The 15901-nt window shown below is 41.1% G+C and overlaps 1 protein-coding gene across 1 annotated transcript in view; it reads right to left on the bottom strand.

The window, feature by feature from the left end:
- THSD7B (thrombospondin type 1 domain containing 7B) overlaps positions 1–15901 on the bottom strand; it is a 651631-nt gene that overhangs the window by 182613 nt on the left and 453117 nt on the right. Inside the window, exon 15 of the mRNA XM_088474863.1 lies at positions 6391–6569. Within this exon, the coding sequence (XP_088330989.1) occupies positions 6391–6569 (179 nt within the window). The remainder of the gene's footprint in view (positions 1–6390; positions 6570–15901) is intronic.

Genomic DNA, 15901 nt, shown 5'->3' with positions numbered 1-15901 from the left:
TGGCCAAAAAACTTCTGAGTAAGGCTAAGCTGTTGCAGGCATAGTGGATCTCCAGACACGCAGACGTCTCTCCTGCAGTGTGCAAGAACGCAGTGATTAATTTATGGACGTCCAGAAAACATGCCAGCGTTTCTTTAGCCTCACCCCGTTATCTGTCCCAAATGCTGACTACCTGTCACTCACATTGCAAATGATTCCTTGGTGCGAGCATTATTGCAAAACAATCACTGCTCATGTGCAGTGCAACTTACACACATGTGCAATGGCTAACAATCAGTGCGACTTACGCACATGTGCAATGGCTAACAATCAGTGCGACTTACGCACATGTGCAATGGCTAACAATCAGTGCGACTTACACACATGTGCAATGGCTAACAATCAGTGCGACTTACACACGTGCAATGGCTAACAATCAGTGCGACTTACACACATGTGCAATGGCTAACAATCAGTGCGACTTACGCACATGTGCAATGGCTAACAATCAGTGCGACTTACACACATATGCAATGGCTAACAATCAGTGCAACTTACACACATGTGCAATGGTTAACAATCAGTGTGACTTACACACATGTGCAATGGCTAACAATCAGTGCGACTTACACACATGTGCAATGGCTAACAATCAGTGCGACTTACACACATGTGCAATGGCTAACAATCAGTGCAACTTACACACATGTGCAATGGCTAACAATCAGTGCGACTTACACACATGTGCAATGGCTAACAATCAGTGCAACTTACACACATGTGCAATGGCTAACAGTCAGTGCGACTTACACACATGTGCAATGGCTAACAATCAGTGCGACTTACACACATGTGCAATGGCTAACAATCAGTGCAACTTACACACATGTGCAATGGCTAACAATCAGTGCAACTTACACACATGTGCAATGGCTAACAATCAGTGCGACTTACGCACATGTGCAATGGCTAACAATCAGTGCGACTTACACACATGTGCAATGGCTAACAATCAGTGCAACTTACACACGTGCAATGGCTAACAATCAGTGCGACTTACACACATGTGCAATGGCTAACAATCAGTGCGACTTACACACATGTGCAATGGCTAACAATCAGTGCAACTTACACACATGTGCAATGGCTAACAATCAGTGCGACTTACACACATGTGCAATGGCTAACAATCAGTGCAACTTACACACATGTGCAATGGCTAACAATCAGTGCGACTTACACACATGTGCAATGGCTAACAATCAGTGCAACTTACACACGTGCAATGGCTAACAATCAGTGCGACTTACACACATGTGCAATGGCTAACAATCAGTGCGACTTACACACATGTGCAATGGCTAACAATCAGTTCGACTTACACACATGTGCAATGGCTAACAATCAGTGCAACTTACACACGTGCAATGGCTAACAATCAGTGTGACTTACACACATGTGCAATGGCTAACAATCAGTGTGACTTACACACATGTGCAATGGCTAACAATCAGTGCGACTTACACACATGTGCAATGGCTAACAATCAGTGCAACTTACACACGTGCAATGGCTAACAATCAGTGCGACTTACACACATGTACAATGGCTAACAATCAGTGCGACTTACGCACATGTGCAATGGCTAACAATCGCTCAATCTTTGTATATATCAGCATTACGTCCACATCTGAATTAGGCCCACAGATGCAGCGACTGCGCTATAGAATTCATCTCAGAATCAGGCCCACAGAACAGATACAGTAATGCAAATAACAGAATCACTCACTGTCTTTAGGTTCTACCACAGTACAAAGAGAAGGATGGGGATGTAGGCGAAATTGATGCATGTCAGCTGAAATCATTATTTTACAAAGAGATAGTTTAGAAACAACTTTAATATATACTTATTTTGCCACCAGAAAAAGAAACTATTAATGGAAAAAAATTTAAAACCTGAGATTACACTTAGAAACTGAGGATAGTTGGTAACTATGCATTTGTGTAATCAACACACTGTATTATTACATAAACTGTACAGACACTGTATTCTTATGTAATGTACAGTATCATGTCATGTGTAATGTAATGAGAAGACATACAATGAACATAACTACGTATTGCTGTTGAAATAGCTGAATAGATGACAAGAGCCACTTGTCTTTATAGATATCAAGCTACCAGAACAAACGGCAAGTAAATGGCAAATAGGCACCCGAATCCAAAATCAGCATAGTGTAGTCAACATTATCCCAAAATGATGTTTAAGCTTAATTAGGATTATTGACTGAGATTATTTGCTAAACAACATTCCTAGGTAAAATAACATAAAATAATTAGCTTTAGGATTATTTTAGCTGTGTCTGTAAGTAATGTGGCCAAATATAAAGCCGTTTCCTTTTGGGATACTATTGGCTCTATCTATATTTCACAGTACTTGACCTTTCCAGCAGGTAATTAGACCTCTGGATCTCCCTGCTGAATGTGATCAGGATCTCTGTCAATAAGAAAAATGACTGATGCTTATTTCACTCTGGAGGACACTATAAACCACTCTGGCTTCCAATTAGACGCTAATTATCCCTATCACCAATGTACAGAGGAAGCTGATAACACAGCTTGTTATATTGTCCTGCAGTATAGACAGAAAAAGGTCATTTGTATAGCTGTATAAATAGGTATGCAATGCATATGTAGTTACTATCGATTCAGACTTGAACGCAAACCCGATGGTTTACATACAAGTCCGGTGGTAGGGGAATAACCCATTCTGCAGAATGCTCGCAGTGCATAACTGACTTGCTGCACAAGTTTGGGGGCAGGGTGGCGACGCTGACCATTTTTCAAAATGGGGGCGTGACGCCCCTGTTTTGTAGGCGTGCTGAGACCAGGGTCTGCTTCTTCCAATGCAGATTTACTGGCCCCGGCTGAGCAGTTCCAATGGTCATTCTAAATCAGCTGAGGCTTACTCAGATAGCTGATGGCTGCAACCATCGCGACCGTTATTTGCGGATCTGCGATTCTGGCAGGCGGCGTCTTTTGTCCTTAGACGCCTCCTGCAGCAATAGCTGTACGGTATTACACAGCCACTGCATACAACATTCCTAAAGACCACCCATGACTCATTGCAGGCTGTGAGGGGGAATGACAGGGGAGGTGGGGTTGCTGCAGGAATAGATGATTTCTATGATTGAGAGTTGTGTGGAGATTTTTTACATTTTTTTAGAGGCTTGAAAAAGTTGTGATTTATATGGTCATTTGCCTTTTAATATTACGTAAAACAAAACAGATTTAGGGTTCTATTTAAGAATGTTTGTTTACACCTGGTCTTGCCTTTTAACCACTTGCCTGATGTGATGGCATCAGAGGAGACCAGGCTGGGCTTTCCCTGACACGGCCGTATCTGATGTGACCGTGCCAGAGAAGCCTGCTGGAAGCTAATTTTCCTGCAGCCGCCCGACTCAGCACACCCGGCCAGCCCTTCGGTAGAATTCCTCCTGGTGGCCGGGCTAAAGAAGAGGGCGATCGTAAAAAAGTTTGCCAACCCGCTGCTGCAGGAAGGCAATCTTCCTGCAGTCTGAGCTCAAGTAGCTCAGTGCTGCCGCAGGCGGCTGTCCTTGGCCACCCAGACTGTCGATCCTAACAGAATTACCCTCTCTCCCAGGCAGCACAGCAGCAGCAGAAATATAGCTTTATTCTATAGCTTTATAATACCGTTTAAAAAAAATTACAAATAAATAAAACTATGATGACACATACTGTATATCGGCTCTGGTGGTCCTACTCTAGATAGCACCACTTTAGGTCATATATTCATTTATTTCATAATTGAGAACTAACTCATCATGCTGTACATCAGTGTAATGAAATGTGACAACCGAAGAGCCAAGTTCTACATAACATTAATAAATGTAAATAATTCACTTATTTCACAAATTCTTAATGTTTGATGGATTCAACATGGCATTTTTATTAGATAAATCAACGGTGCAAATAGAATTTCATAGAAAAACATGCTGATACATCCCGTTTCATGTTAAATCATCCCTATAATCTATCCCCAGTTTTAGGCCTCATCAACAAGGGCTTTCCACTGCACATAGATTTCAATACCATTAAACGTGTATTTCTGCTACTCAGCATACACAATATCCATTTGTTTATACGCTCCTCTTACCTGTTAACCTCATTTCTGATGAAGCAATTAGTGTTATTTGATGTTTAGCACATCTGGTGAAAATGCAATTCATTACGCAGCTAGTTCTAAACAAAACCCTGCATAAATGCATAATCTAACTGTATTGTCACAGCGTGCAAAGCTATTAATGTAATATTTAATGCATACACTATTATAATCTCATTACAAAGACAACACGTGTGTGTTGTGTAGACAGTTTGACAGATAGATAGATAGATAGATAGATAGATAGATAGATAGATAGATAGATAGATAGATAGATAGATAGATATCCTTCAAAATATATATGCATTTTTGGAATGGAATGGAATGGAATGGAATTGTTAGTGCAGCGAGATTACATCTGATTTGAGAATAACTTCATGCAAGTAACTTGCTCTGTTTAAACTTGTGAACCCACTTATGAAAAACAAAAACAAACGAAAAAAAAAAAAAAAAAAAAAAAAAATATATATATATATATATATATATATATACATACACAGTCAGGTGCATAAATATTGGGACATTGACAGAATTTTCATATTTTGGCCTCTATTCACCACCACAATGGCTTTGAAATTAAACAAACAAGATGTGCTTTAACTGCAGACTTTCAGATTTAATTTGAGGGTAAGTACATCCAAATAAGGTGAATGGTGTAGGAATTACAACGGTTGCTATATGTACCTCCCACTTTTTAAGGGGCCAAAAGTAATGGGACAAACTAAACAATCCTAAATCTAACTTTCACTTTTTAATACATTGTTGCAAATCCTTTGCAGGCAATTACAGCCTGAAGTCTGGAATGCATAGACATCACCAGACGCTGGGTTTCATCCCTGGTGATGCTCTGCCAGGCCTCTACTGCAAATATCTTCAGTTCCTGCTTGTTCTTGGGGCATTTTCCCTTCAGTTTTGTCTTCATCAAGTGAAATGCATGCTCAATCGGATTCAGGTCAGGGGATTGACTTGGCCATTGCATAACATTCCACTTTTAAGCCTTAAAAAACTCTTTGGTTGCTTTTGCAGTATGCTTCGGGTCATTGTCCATCTGCACTGTGAAGCACCATCCAATGAGTTCTGAAGCATTTGAGTGAATATGAGCATATAATATTGCCCGAAACACTTCAGAATTAATTCTGCTGCTTTTGTCAGCAGTCACATCATCAATAAATACAAGGGAACCAGTTCCATTGGCAGCCATACATGCCCACACCATGACACTACCACCACCATGCTTCACTGATGAGGTGGTCTGTTTTGGATCATGAGCAGTTCCTTTCCTTCCCCATACTCTTCTCTTCCCATCACTCTGGTACAAGTTGATCTTTGTCTCATCTCTCTATAGAATGTTGTTCCAGAACTGTAATGGCTTTTTTAGATGTTGTTTGGCAAACTCTAATCTGGTCTTCCTGTTTTTGAGGCTCACCAATGGTTTACATCTTCTGGTGAACTCTCTATATTCACTCTTGTGAAGTCTTCTCTTGATTGTTGACTTTGACACATATACATCTACATACTGGAGAGTGTTCCTGATTTGGCCAACTGTTGTGAAGGGGTTTTTCTTCACCAGGGAAATAATTCTTCTGTCATCCACCACAGTTGTTTTCCGTGGTCTTCCGGGTCTTTTGGTGTTGCTGAGCTCTCCTGTGCATTCTTTCTTTTTAAGAATGTTCCAAACAGTTGATTTGGCCACACCTAATGTTTTTGCTATCTCTCTGATGGGTTTGTTTTGATTTTTCAGCCTAATGATGGCTTGCTTCACTGATAGTGACAGCTCTTTGGATCTCATATTGAGAGTCGACAGCAACTGATTCCAAATGCAAATGTCACACCTAGAATCAACTCCAGACCTTTTACCTGCTTAATTGATAATGAAATAACGAGGGAATAGCCCACACCTGTCCATGAAATAGTTTTGAGTTGATAGTCCCATTACTTTTGGCCCCTTAAAAAGTGGGAGGCACATATAGAAACCGTTGTAATTTTTACACCGTTCACCTGATTTGGATGTAATTACCCTCTAATTAAATCTGAAAGTCTGCAGTTAAAGCACATCATGTTTGTTTCATTTCAAAGCCATTGTGATCGTGAATAGAGGCCAAAATATGAAAACTCTGTTAATGTCCCAATATTTATGCACCTGACTGTATGTATAATCCATAAGCGCTACCATATATAATTTATTATTAGACTTATTATTATTATCATTTCACAGAGTCTGAACTGACCTGATTTTTAAGGTCAAGCTTCGGACAAGGCCGTCCTCCATTGTAAGGTTTTTCTTTCAGAAATTTAAATCGCATTTTCACTCCAGGTCCACACGATGTGCTACATGGAGTCCAGCTAGACCAGTCACTCAGTCTGCAATCAAACGGGCATGGAATTTCACACTTTTCCTCAATGTAACCTGCAGAAAGCATGAAGAATACATTGTGTAGACAAAATAACCAGCAGTTCTTACTTCTATAAACCATATAACACTTTCATACCTCAAATACAATTGAAACCATCCCCATTTTATTTTTTATTTTTTTAGAGCAGCAAATATAGGAAAAGAACTGACTTTCAGAAGCAAAGAAAAGGGTTCTAATGCGCTTGTTGGCTACGGGCTGGTTCCAGCATAAACCACTTTAAACTTGCTAAAATAAAGACATTAATGAAACAAAAGCAAACAATAGGCAGTCCTACACAAATAAAATATAATTTAGAAACATTTGAGCAGCAGTTCAAGATGTAAAGCTACAGACATGTTTAACTTATGTGTGCAGTCAATTTGCACAGGGGGAAGAGGAATTCTGGGAGCTTTTCCCCAGCAATCTGTGGATTTTTGTGCCCCCCCATGTGGCAACTGATGGTGGAACAACTCTAAACAGCAGAATACCTTTTATAACACTTGACACTCTCATGAAAGTACCTTGAAGTGGGTAAAAGAACTCTGTGATACAGAACCTGACTGGCAAAAATAGGGCAAACGTTTTTAAAACACTAACCACAATGAGATATTAAACTACAGTACAGGTCATAGTACTCAGCAAAATTCATCGACTTTCTACAACAGATGTTTTTTCTACAGCAGATGCAGCTCTAATTAAACAGTATTTACATATATATACAATTAATTGTAATGGACATTTTTATTATTGTATTGAGAATTCCTATTCCCAAGTTCCAGTTAAGAGCCCTGATGACTGTTGTAAATGGAAAACTCCCCATATGTTTTAGAAAAGAAAGCAGTACCTACTGGGGTTCCCCTCAGGAGGATTTCCTTTAACTACAGTACATTGAATCATTGCACTAAATTGAGACCAACTGGGATTACACTTTTCTTGGGCTCCAATCTTCAGTCGTAATGTGGGCCTGATTCAGAGCCGCTCGTAAGCGGCCGCTCGTTCGCTCCGAGCGATGTTCGCACAACTGCGCATGCGTATGGGTCATAATGCGCATGCGCCAACCAGTCATTGCGGTCGGAAATCGAGCGCTCGCAAAATAGCGAGTGCCTGCTACTTGGACAGGATGAGGCGTTTGTGGGTGGTAACAGGGGAAGGTGCTTGAAAACGGGGAGTGGAGATCCGAACGCAGGCGAGCCAAACGGTCAAAACGGGCGTTTTAAGGGTGTGCATAATTAACAAAGCAGCATCATCGACCACGTCACTTGGTTGTTTCTTAGCCTGAACTGTTCGCATGATTGCGGTAGGAAAATCCAACCACAAGCACTGCGAGCAGTTCAGAGGCCTTTCGATGTACTCGATTAATCAAATAAATAGCGGAGATGACGTAGGATGCGAGCGGCCAGGGGGCGTCTTTACAAAATAGCGAGCGCATGTTTCATTCGCTCGCTCAGACATAGAGGCGTCAACAGACCGCAAAGAGCGAGCGCTCAATTTAAATAGCCGGCCCCTTTTTCTGAACGAGCGAGCGCAAATAGCATCCGGCTCTGAATCAGGCCCTCTGTTCCTACCAACCAGAGATAAAGGATATACTATTACTTTCTCAAAATAAAATTTTATTTCTTAGTGACTTGAACGTCAAGTCTTAGCAATATTATTTGCTTTTAATGAGATTTAAAACAAGTGCAGTTGTAATGTTCATGAAATGGGTTATATTTTCACTGCCTTACTATTCTCATAATATTTATAAATTATTATTGATAAGAGGGTCTATTTATGAAGATCTGCAGTAGTCAGTTCTTATTTTATACTGCACATCACATTTCTGTGCCACCAGATAGTAAAAAGATGCTGCACTTTGGGCAGTGAAAGAGAAGCCAAGAGAGCAGTCTCTCTCCCCAGCCCAGCACATACACCCCCCTTTGCGGTGTGCCCAGTAGGAAAGTATAGTATGTTCTAAATTTTTTTGTAAGGTGGAGGTCTGGTCAAGTTGGTCACGTCCCCACTAAGTACCGCGGTCTGGTGGAGCTGTCAGCGGCCTTCATCGGAGCAGGCACATTCTGTATAAGTACAGGCTCTTGGGGCTCCGCACAGACCTGCCAAGTTTGAGAATACAGTGAGAGTGGCGGGCCGGCCCGTCAGATTGGTGCGGCCGCTCTGCTGAAACAGGTCTCGAGCAGGCACTGCACATGACATCCAAGATGAAATTGCAGAAAGAGATTAAAAAAGGTCCAGGGGCATCTTAAGAGAGGAGGGGGCCCGTGTGCACTCCCGGTGCGGGGCCCCCTCCTCTCTCCTCGGTGGCCGGTAGCCGACTGATGCGGCTGGCTAGCCACCGGAGCCTTAGTAGACTCCGGCAACTAGAGTGTGCCAGGAGTCTACTGCCCATGCGCAAAACACCAGAATATGGCCGTGGTGGCCATTTTCCGGTGTTCTGAGCAGCGCTGACACGGGACCGCGGACAGGTAAGTTTAAAATAATATCGGTGCAGGGTGTGCGGAACTGGGCCCCCCTGCACCCGGGGGCCTGTGTGCCCCGCACACACTGCACACATTATAGATACGCCCCAGCAAGGGTCAGTAAAGAATGTTAAAGCTGTGGAGAGGATAAGTCAATTTGGGTACCTTCTGCATAGAGGTAATTCTGAATCCGAGATAGACTATTAGCTTTCCAAGAGATGCCGTGTAAATAGAGAAGAGCAGATGACCTAGGATTAGGCTTTGTAGTACTCTTAAGTAATAACAGAAGCGGAGTGGAGATAGATACAGAGAAATGAACACTAAAATTTTGATTTGATAAACCAGGATAGGACAGTGGACCTCATTCAGAGGCGGTCGGAGGATGCAAGCGGTCGCTCAGAAACTGGGCGGCCGCTTGCATCCTGACCAACCGCCTCTGTTTCGGTCGTTAGGCTGTGGGTTTACACCCACAGCTCTAACGACCGCTTGGGTGATGGTCGCGATGGTCAGAGACCATCGCGACTATCGGGGCTTACGACGAGACCCTAGGGTAGGGTCTCACTTGTCGTAAGCCCCGGAGATTTCTGGCTCTGTCAGAGCCGGAAGCTCTCCACTGACATCACTTGTGATGTCAGTGGGGCCTCCCCCAAACGGTGGTCGTTCCCATGGGAACGCCTCCATTTGGGCTGCCATCCCCTCGGCCCGCCTTCCAAACGGGGCGAGCTGTCAATCAACATCGACAGCTCGCCCCCTTTGGAAAGAGACCCGCTACGACCGGTGCTGTCGGTCGTAGCGGGTCTCACGCATGCGCACGAGGGAGCCGGCTCCCTCGTGCGCATGCGCACTGGCCAAACATCGAGGTGGCCATGCGGTCGTAGACCGTACAGCCGCCTCTGAATAAGGTCCAGTGTCCTGGAGACATAGGGAACAGCGTTTTGGATGTGAAGAGACTGGTCCACAGTGTCAGCAGAGATATCCGGGAGAATGAATAGTAATACCTTTCAGTTGTATGTTATTCTATATATTATTCAAGTCACTTGATATATATTAATGTTTGGGCACCTGTAGCAATACACAGTGATTGATATGATAGACTGCTGTGTGACTAAATTGCTGGTATAGTTTGTATTGTAAAGGTTTTTAGGAAAAGCGCATGCAAGCGTCTGGAGACCTGATTCTGAATGTGTACAATATATTCTGGATAAATTGCTTATGTTGCAGCTTGAGACCAAATCACTCAGCTCAGTCATCCATAAATGCAGAACTAAGGGTGTCTTGTAATATTAATAACCGCTTGTCGCTCTGTCAGCGCAAAATCAATTTAAAGAGCTCCTCTCCTCAGACTGGTCAGTGACTGAGGTGTGAAATAAGGGCCTAGTATGTTTCTCTCTACCACTTACTGTCTCACTTTCCCAGCTCATGTGTTTGTATTGTACAATAAATCTATCCTGTGATTTTCAGTAAAACAAAGTTTATCTGACTTTCTCTTGTATCTCATTTGACGCTGTTGGACTGAGGGAGGGTTAAAAGAAAAGAATATCTTTATACAGGGAGTTTGGAAAGTCCCTCCGCAGTGACTGTGTGCTAAGTGTATGACAGAGTGTGACGGCTCCAGAGGTGGTACTGCAGCGCCACCCCAAACGCTGCCTAACATCGCCGGCCGGGATTCACTGGTAGTTGGTGTGGCTCCCAAATTTGAATTTTGGACTGTGACCCACTTAGCACTCAGGGGCCAATCAGCTCCCAACTGTCATCTCACAGGCTGTGTTTGAAAAATGACAGTTGGGAGCTGATTGGCTGGCACCTTGTCACTTTCGTATCACTTTTCACTCTGTCTCCTAACACTGCTTAGTAAATAGACCCCTCAGTCACTGTGGAGGGACTTTCCGAACTCCCTGTATTTGAGTTCACGTTAAATAACCATCTATAGCAAATATGTTTTATACTTTAAACAATAATCTGTAGAAACAGATGGAAAAGGATATCTAAATGTGTGTGTGTATATATAAGTAGCATTCCTGATGAAAGTGCCACATGTAAAAATAAATAGGCACTGAAACGTTGACCTATATGCCGACTAAGCGCTGATTATTTCTTGAGCCAGGAGTGCTGCATCCATTGGTGAAGTATACTATACTGTGTTTATGCATTTATGCGGGCACCCGGCATGATTACATACATTGAAGGGAGAGACGGACTCTGGACATTTTATATATATATATATATATATATATATATATATAAAACGTACAGAAAAAATGTTGGTGCTAGGCCGTTGTATGACAATAAACAATAATGTAAATAAATGAATGCAAAATAAGTATAATGCAAATATGATATGTCTTTGAAAAAACGTCCGTGTTAGATGCCTAGGATAATCCACTTGTATTGGACGTCAAAAAGCTCCTTCTTATCAAGCACACCACCTCCTTTCATCTGAAAAGTTATAAAAAACAAGGGCACCTCCTAGTGCAATAACCGTGATAACAACACTAAAAATTGTGTGAAGGGAGCTATGAGTAAACCCGTACCAAGTGTATAAAATTATAACATTTTATCTCAAATCCTTTGTGAAGGTCCTCATTAGGTCACTGACACCCGTAGTATTTTTCACAGTTTTAATAGGAACTGTGTATATATGCACCTGTCACTTGCATGTACCATTTAATCCTAAAATAATTTCTAGGGTGTTTTCTATGAGGGACCGTTTAAACAGACTAATAATAGAATGGAAGCACTCTGCTAATAAGTCCCATAAAGCTGTGTAGTCTAATCAGAGATGGATCATATATCAAGCAACTTGTGCTCCCGTCTAAGGCCTAGAATTTTTTTTTTTTTGGCAAACTGTGGTGGAAGTCAACACCAGTGTGTTATCTGGGGCCCCATGGGTTCTTCAGTCAATTGGAAGGAATATAGAACCATTTACCATTCTATTATTATGTTATTACACTTTATTGTTACATTATTATATCTTATATAATATGAACTTATGTCACGTGATGTTGACATTCCGATGTCAGTTGACAAGTCGACGAGAGGGTGGTGGGACGGGTACAAATGACACCAGCTGGCTGTGGAGTCGTAACTACGCCTCCAAAGCTGATGCAGATTTACATTGTTTAGAAGATATAAATGGCCTTCATAGTGTAAATGTACTCACTGTTTACTTTATTGTTATGTTGAAGATGTAGCAGTTTTGTAAAATGCCACATTGTAAATTTACCCCTTAAGTTTTATAGTTGCACAATATACTGTAGAACAATTTTTAAAATCTCCTTTCAGAAAATGCCTCCAATAAATATTAGTCCAAACTGCTATACCTTCACTGAACTTGAGATGTTATTAATTTTATTTACATTTACTATGTAGTTTTTATAACTAGTATTATCTGGTAAAGGTAGTGATTTAGGGGGATTGCCCTTTCAATAAGATTAATGCACAAGAAGTCTGGTGTATAAAGAAAAATATGTTCCCCTCCCAATAAATTGCATTTTATTTTGATATCCTCAGCTGCAATTTGCTACTAAAATTTTACCTATAAATTGTAAATGTTATTAATTGTATATTACACAAACCAACTTGTATTTACGTTTAGATGTCCCTTACTGTCCGCTAATAAACAAAGTGCTCTGTTAATTAAAAGAGTTTTTTCTTTTTCTTTTTAACACAAAAGAAGAATGGATGGGTTTTTTTTCCAATGCCATAGAATAGAGACTCTGCGTGGTCTTTTCTCTGTGGTATTTTATCTTTTCATTCTATTTGATTTGCTCTTGTAAAGTGCTTGAATACATTGTACATCTGTGAGCAGCAGCTCTATAGAAGTGTCACTTGCTCTGCAGAAGTGACAGGTAATAACTGCAGTCAGCACGTCGTGTTCCACCGCCCCGTGACCTGCAGCGCCGGAGAGAGTTCTTACACCTCCCTGGAAAGAGCGGATTGCAGTAAAAGCATTCAATGGATCTCTGATGGGGAAAATGCTATAAAGCCTGTAATGAACGGTAGTAGCTATTTATTACAGGAGTGGTGCCCAAAGGGGAAAAGAAAAAATATGCCTGATTTCCACTAAAGTATGTCTAAAACACACAATATGCTTTCATCTTGCTTATATAGAAAAGATGTATAGAATTCACAGAAATGTATAGTGCATTGAATCTATACCATATAAGAGACTATTGCCAGACTTGTAGGGGTAAATCATTGTGCTGTATGGTGCAACCAAATTGACCACACAAAGTATTGTGTCAAAGGACCAAACAAATTTTGAAAATAGATTGACACATTTTTTGGTAATTAAGATATTTAAGTACTGTTATCAATTATGTCAAGTATTTGAGGGGAAAAAAACCCTCATTACTATACTGTAGTTGTTTCCTCCCTTACAAATATTAAGCTTGTGATTAAGTGGCTTTTTTTGTTTATAGTGATAGTAATTTTTGTTTTAATTATTTATTTTAAATGTATCTACTATAAAATTAAAACACAAGAAAAAGCGATACAAAATTATAAAATATCAAAAACACTACCCACCAAAAGTTTTAGAATAGCCCCATGTTCTAGTTTTCATTGAAATTTAAGTAATTTAGTCTCAATACACTCTGAAATTAAAGCATAAACAAATAAACAATTGGAGATAAAAATAAATAAATCATAGAATGATTTTGTTTAACAAAATCTATTCTAATATTTGATTCATAAAAGTAGCCACCTTCTGAGAAAATAACAACTGAACACACTCATTCTTTTTACACTGTTGCAGTAAGCCCCACAAATGTGTTACACTTCATCCCAAGCCTGCTTGATGGGGTTTAAGTCTGGAGTCTGGGCTGACTATTCCATGATTTGAAGCCTAATGCTCTTTTCCTTGAAGGTAGTCCTGACAAAGACTTGGGGTATGTTTAGGATTATAATCTTGCTGTAGGATGAAACCTTGGCGTAGTCCAGAGTGTATTACATTGTGCTGAAAATGCAATGGTAGTCTTTTTGGTTCAGGGTGGCAGTCACTCTACAAGTCGTGAACTCTGGATTCAGCAAAAGAGCTCCAGACCATCACACTTCCTCCTCCATGTTTGACAGTTGATGTCACATGGTTTGTAAAACCAATACTTCCCTGCATGCTTAAACCCTTCACTTAAAAGGGACAATGCTTTTAATAAAAAAGTGGTGTTTTACTAATACTTACTAATGAAAGCATTGCCCTTTTAAAATGTTGGGCTGAAACATGCTGGGAAGTGGAGGCTTGTATAAACCACTGCTTAGTAAATAAACCCCACACACTGAGGAACCATCCTTTCGCCTACTCAATGTTGTACAAAAATCCTGCGTTATTAACCAAACATTTGGTCCATAGAACCTTCTTCCAGTGGTCAGTAGTTCACAAGCCATGCTTCATGGCTCACACAAGGAATGGGTTTGAAATCCCGGCAGTCGATAAACCAACAGCGTCATCCTGATACTGAGGATCCCGACAAGGGTCCGGTAAGTATGGTAACCCTCCCCCCTTCTGCCCATAACCTTATGTTCCTACATCCTAACACTAACCCTCCCCCCACCCCATCCTAACCCTCCTCGCTAGTGCCTAAACCTAACCCTCCCCCTTGGTGCCTAAACCTAACCCTCCCCCCTTGGTGCCTAAACCTAACCCTCCCCCCTTGGTGCATAAACCTAACCCTGCCCCCTTAGTGCCTAAACCTAACCCCCCCCAGTGGTGCCTAACCCTAACCCACCCTCGGCGGTACCTAACGCTAACCCCCCCTTGATGGCTAAACCTAACCCTCCCCCACCACGGCTAAATCCTAACCAGCCCCATTATACTTACATTCAGCAACCCGGCTGATGGGATTCCGGCATCGGCATGTCACCTAATGTTGGTATTCCGGCGCCGGTCTTCTGTCCGGCTAGTGGCATTTTGGCGCCGGGATTTCGTCAGCCGGAATGCCGGATGTAGGTATATTTACTACATCCCCTCAGAAAAGTCTCTTTTTCATTGCTGCAGAACAGCTGTTAGTTCTTAACCAATTACATGTTTCCTGAAAAAGGCAGTTTTTTTTAACAACTCTTAAGTTTACATTATTTTTCCGCTTTTGCTAACCTAAACTTGTTCTTTTGACCTCAAGCAGTTACTGCCCACCTATCTTATTTACTGGACTTGAATTGCTTAAATTGAAATAAAAAGACAGGGAATATAGGAATACAACTGGACGGCACTCAGGGTACAGAAAAAATAACAAAGATGAGTGGATAACCATTGCAGGGTTAGACAACTGTGGAGTGTCCGTCATTTTTCACTGTGCTCTCAGAGCTGTCTATCTATATTCCTATCTTAGGGGCGTTCCCCTTTTGAAAGGCAATGGAGTCAAGTAATGTTTTTGCATTAATCTGTCAGTACCAGAATTGCACATTTTTTTGCTTAGTTCCTTTATCTTCATATATTAATTTCTAACATTGAATCTATGGAATACTGGTAATATAATAATTGTTGTCACTTTTACTTATAACTAAAATTTGTTTATGATTAAGACTCAGAGTAACATCTAATTTTGAAAGGTATATATACAATATTCTAGTACCAAGAGTATTGACTTCAATTATGTACATTATGCTATTTTGAAAATATGTCATAACAACAAAAGTGGCACATACAACAGATAATTATGGACCATAAAAAGAATATCAATTACATTTTACATGTTCAGTAAGGGAATAGCTATGAAAGTTTCCAGGTCTTGGAGGCAGTGGCGTCACTAGGGTGGTGTGGGCCAGGTGACACCATCCAAGGGGGTTGACACCAAATTAGCAGAGTTGATCTGTTATTTTGGTGTCACCCCCTTGGATGGTGTCACCAAGTAACGTTACAATGGTGATGGATGACGTGCGTATACGCCGCCATCCAATGT

The sequence above is a fragment of the Taudactylus pleione genome, unplaced genomic scaffold (genome assembly GCF_031769625.1).
Source record: "Taudactylus pleione unplaced genomic scaffold, aTauple2 ptg000156l, whole genome shotgun sequence".
Classification (NCBI taxonomy): domain Eukaryota; kingdom Metazoa; phylum Chordata; class Amphibia; order Anura; family Myobatrachidae; genus Taudactylus; species Taudactylus pleione.
Note: the sequence above shows the minus strand (reverse complement) of the source record. Positions and strands in the feature narration are given on the sequence as shown.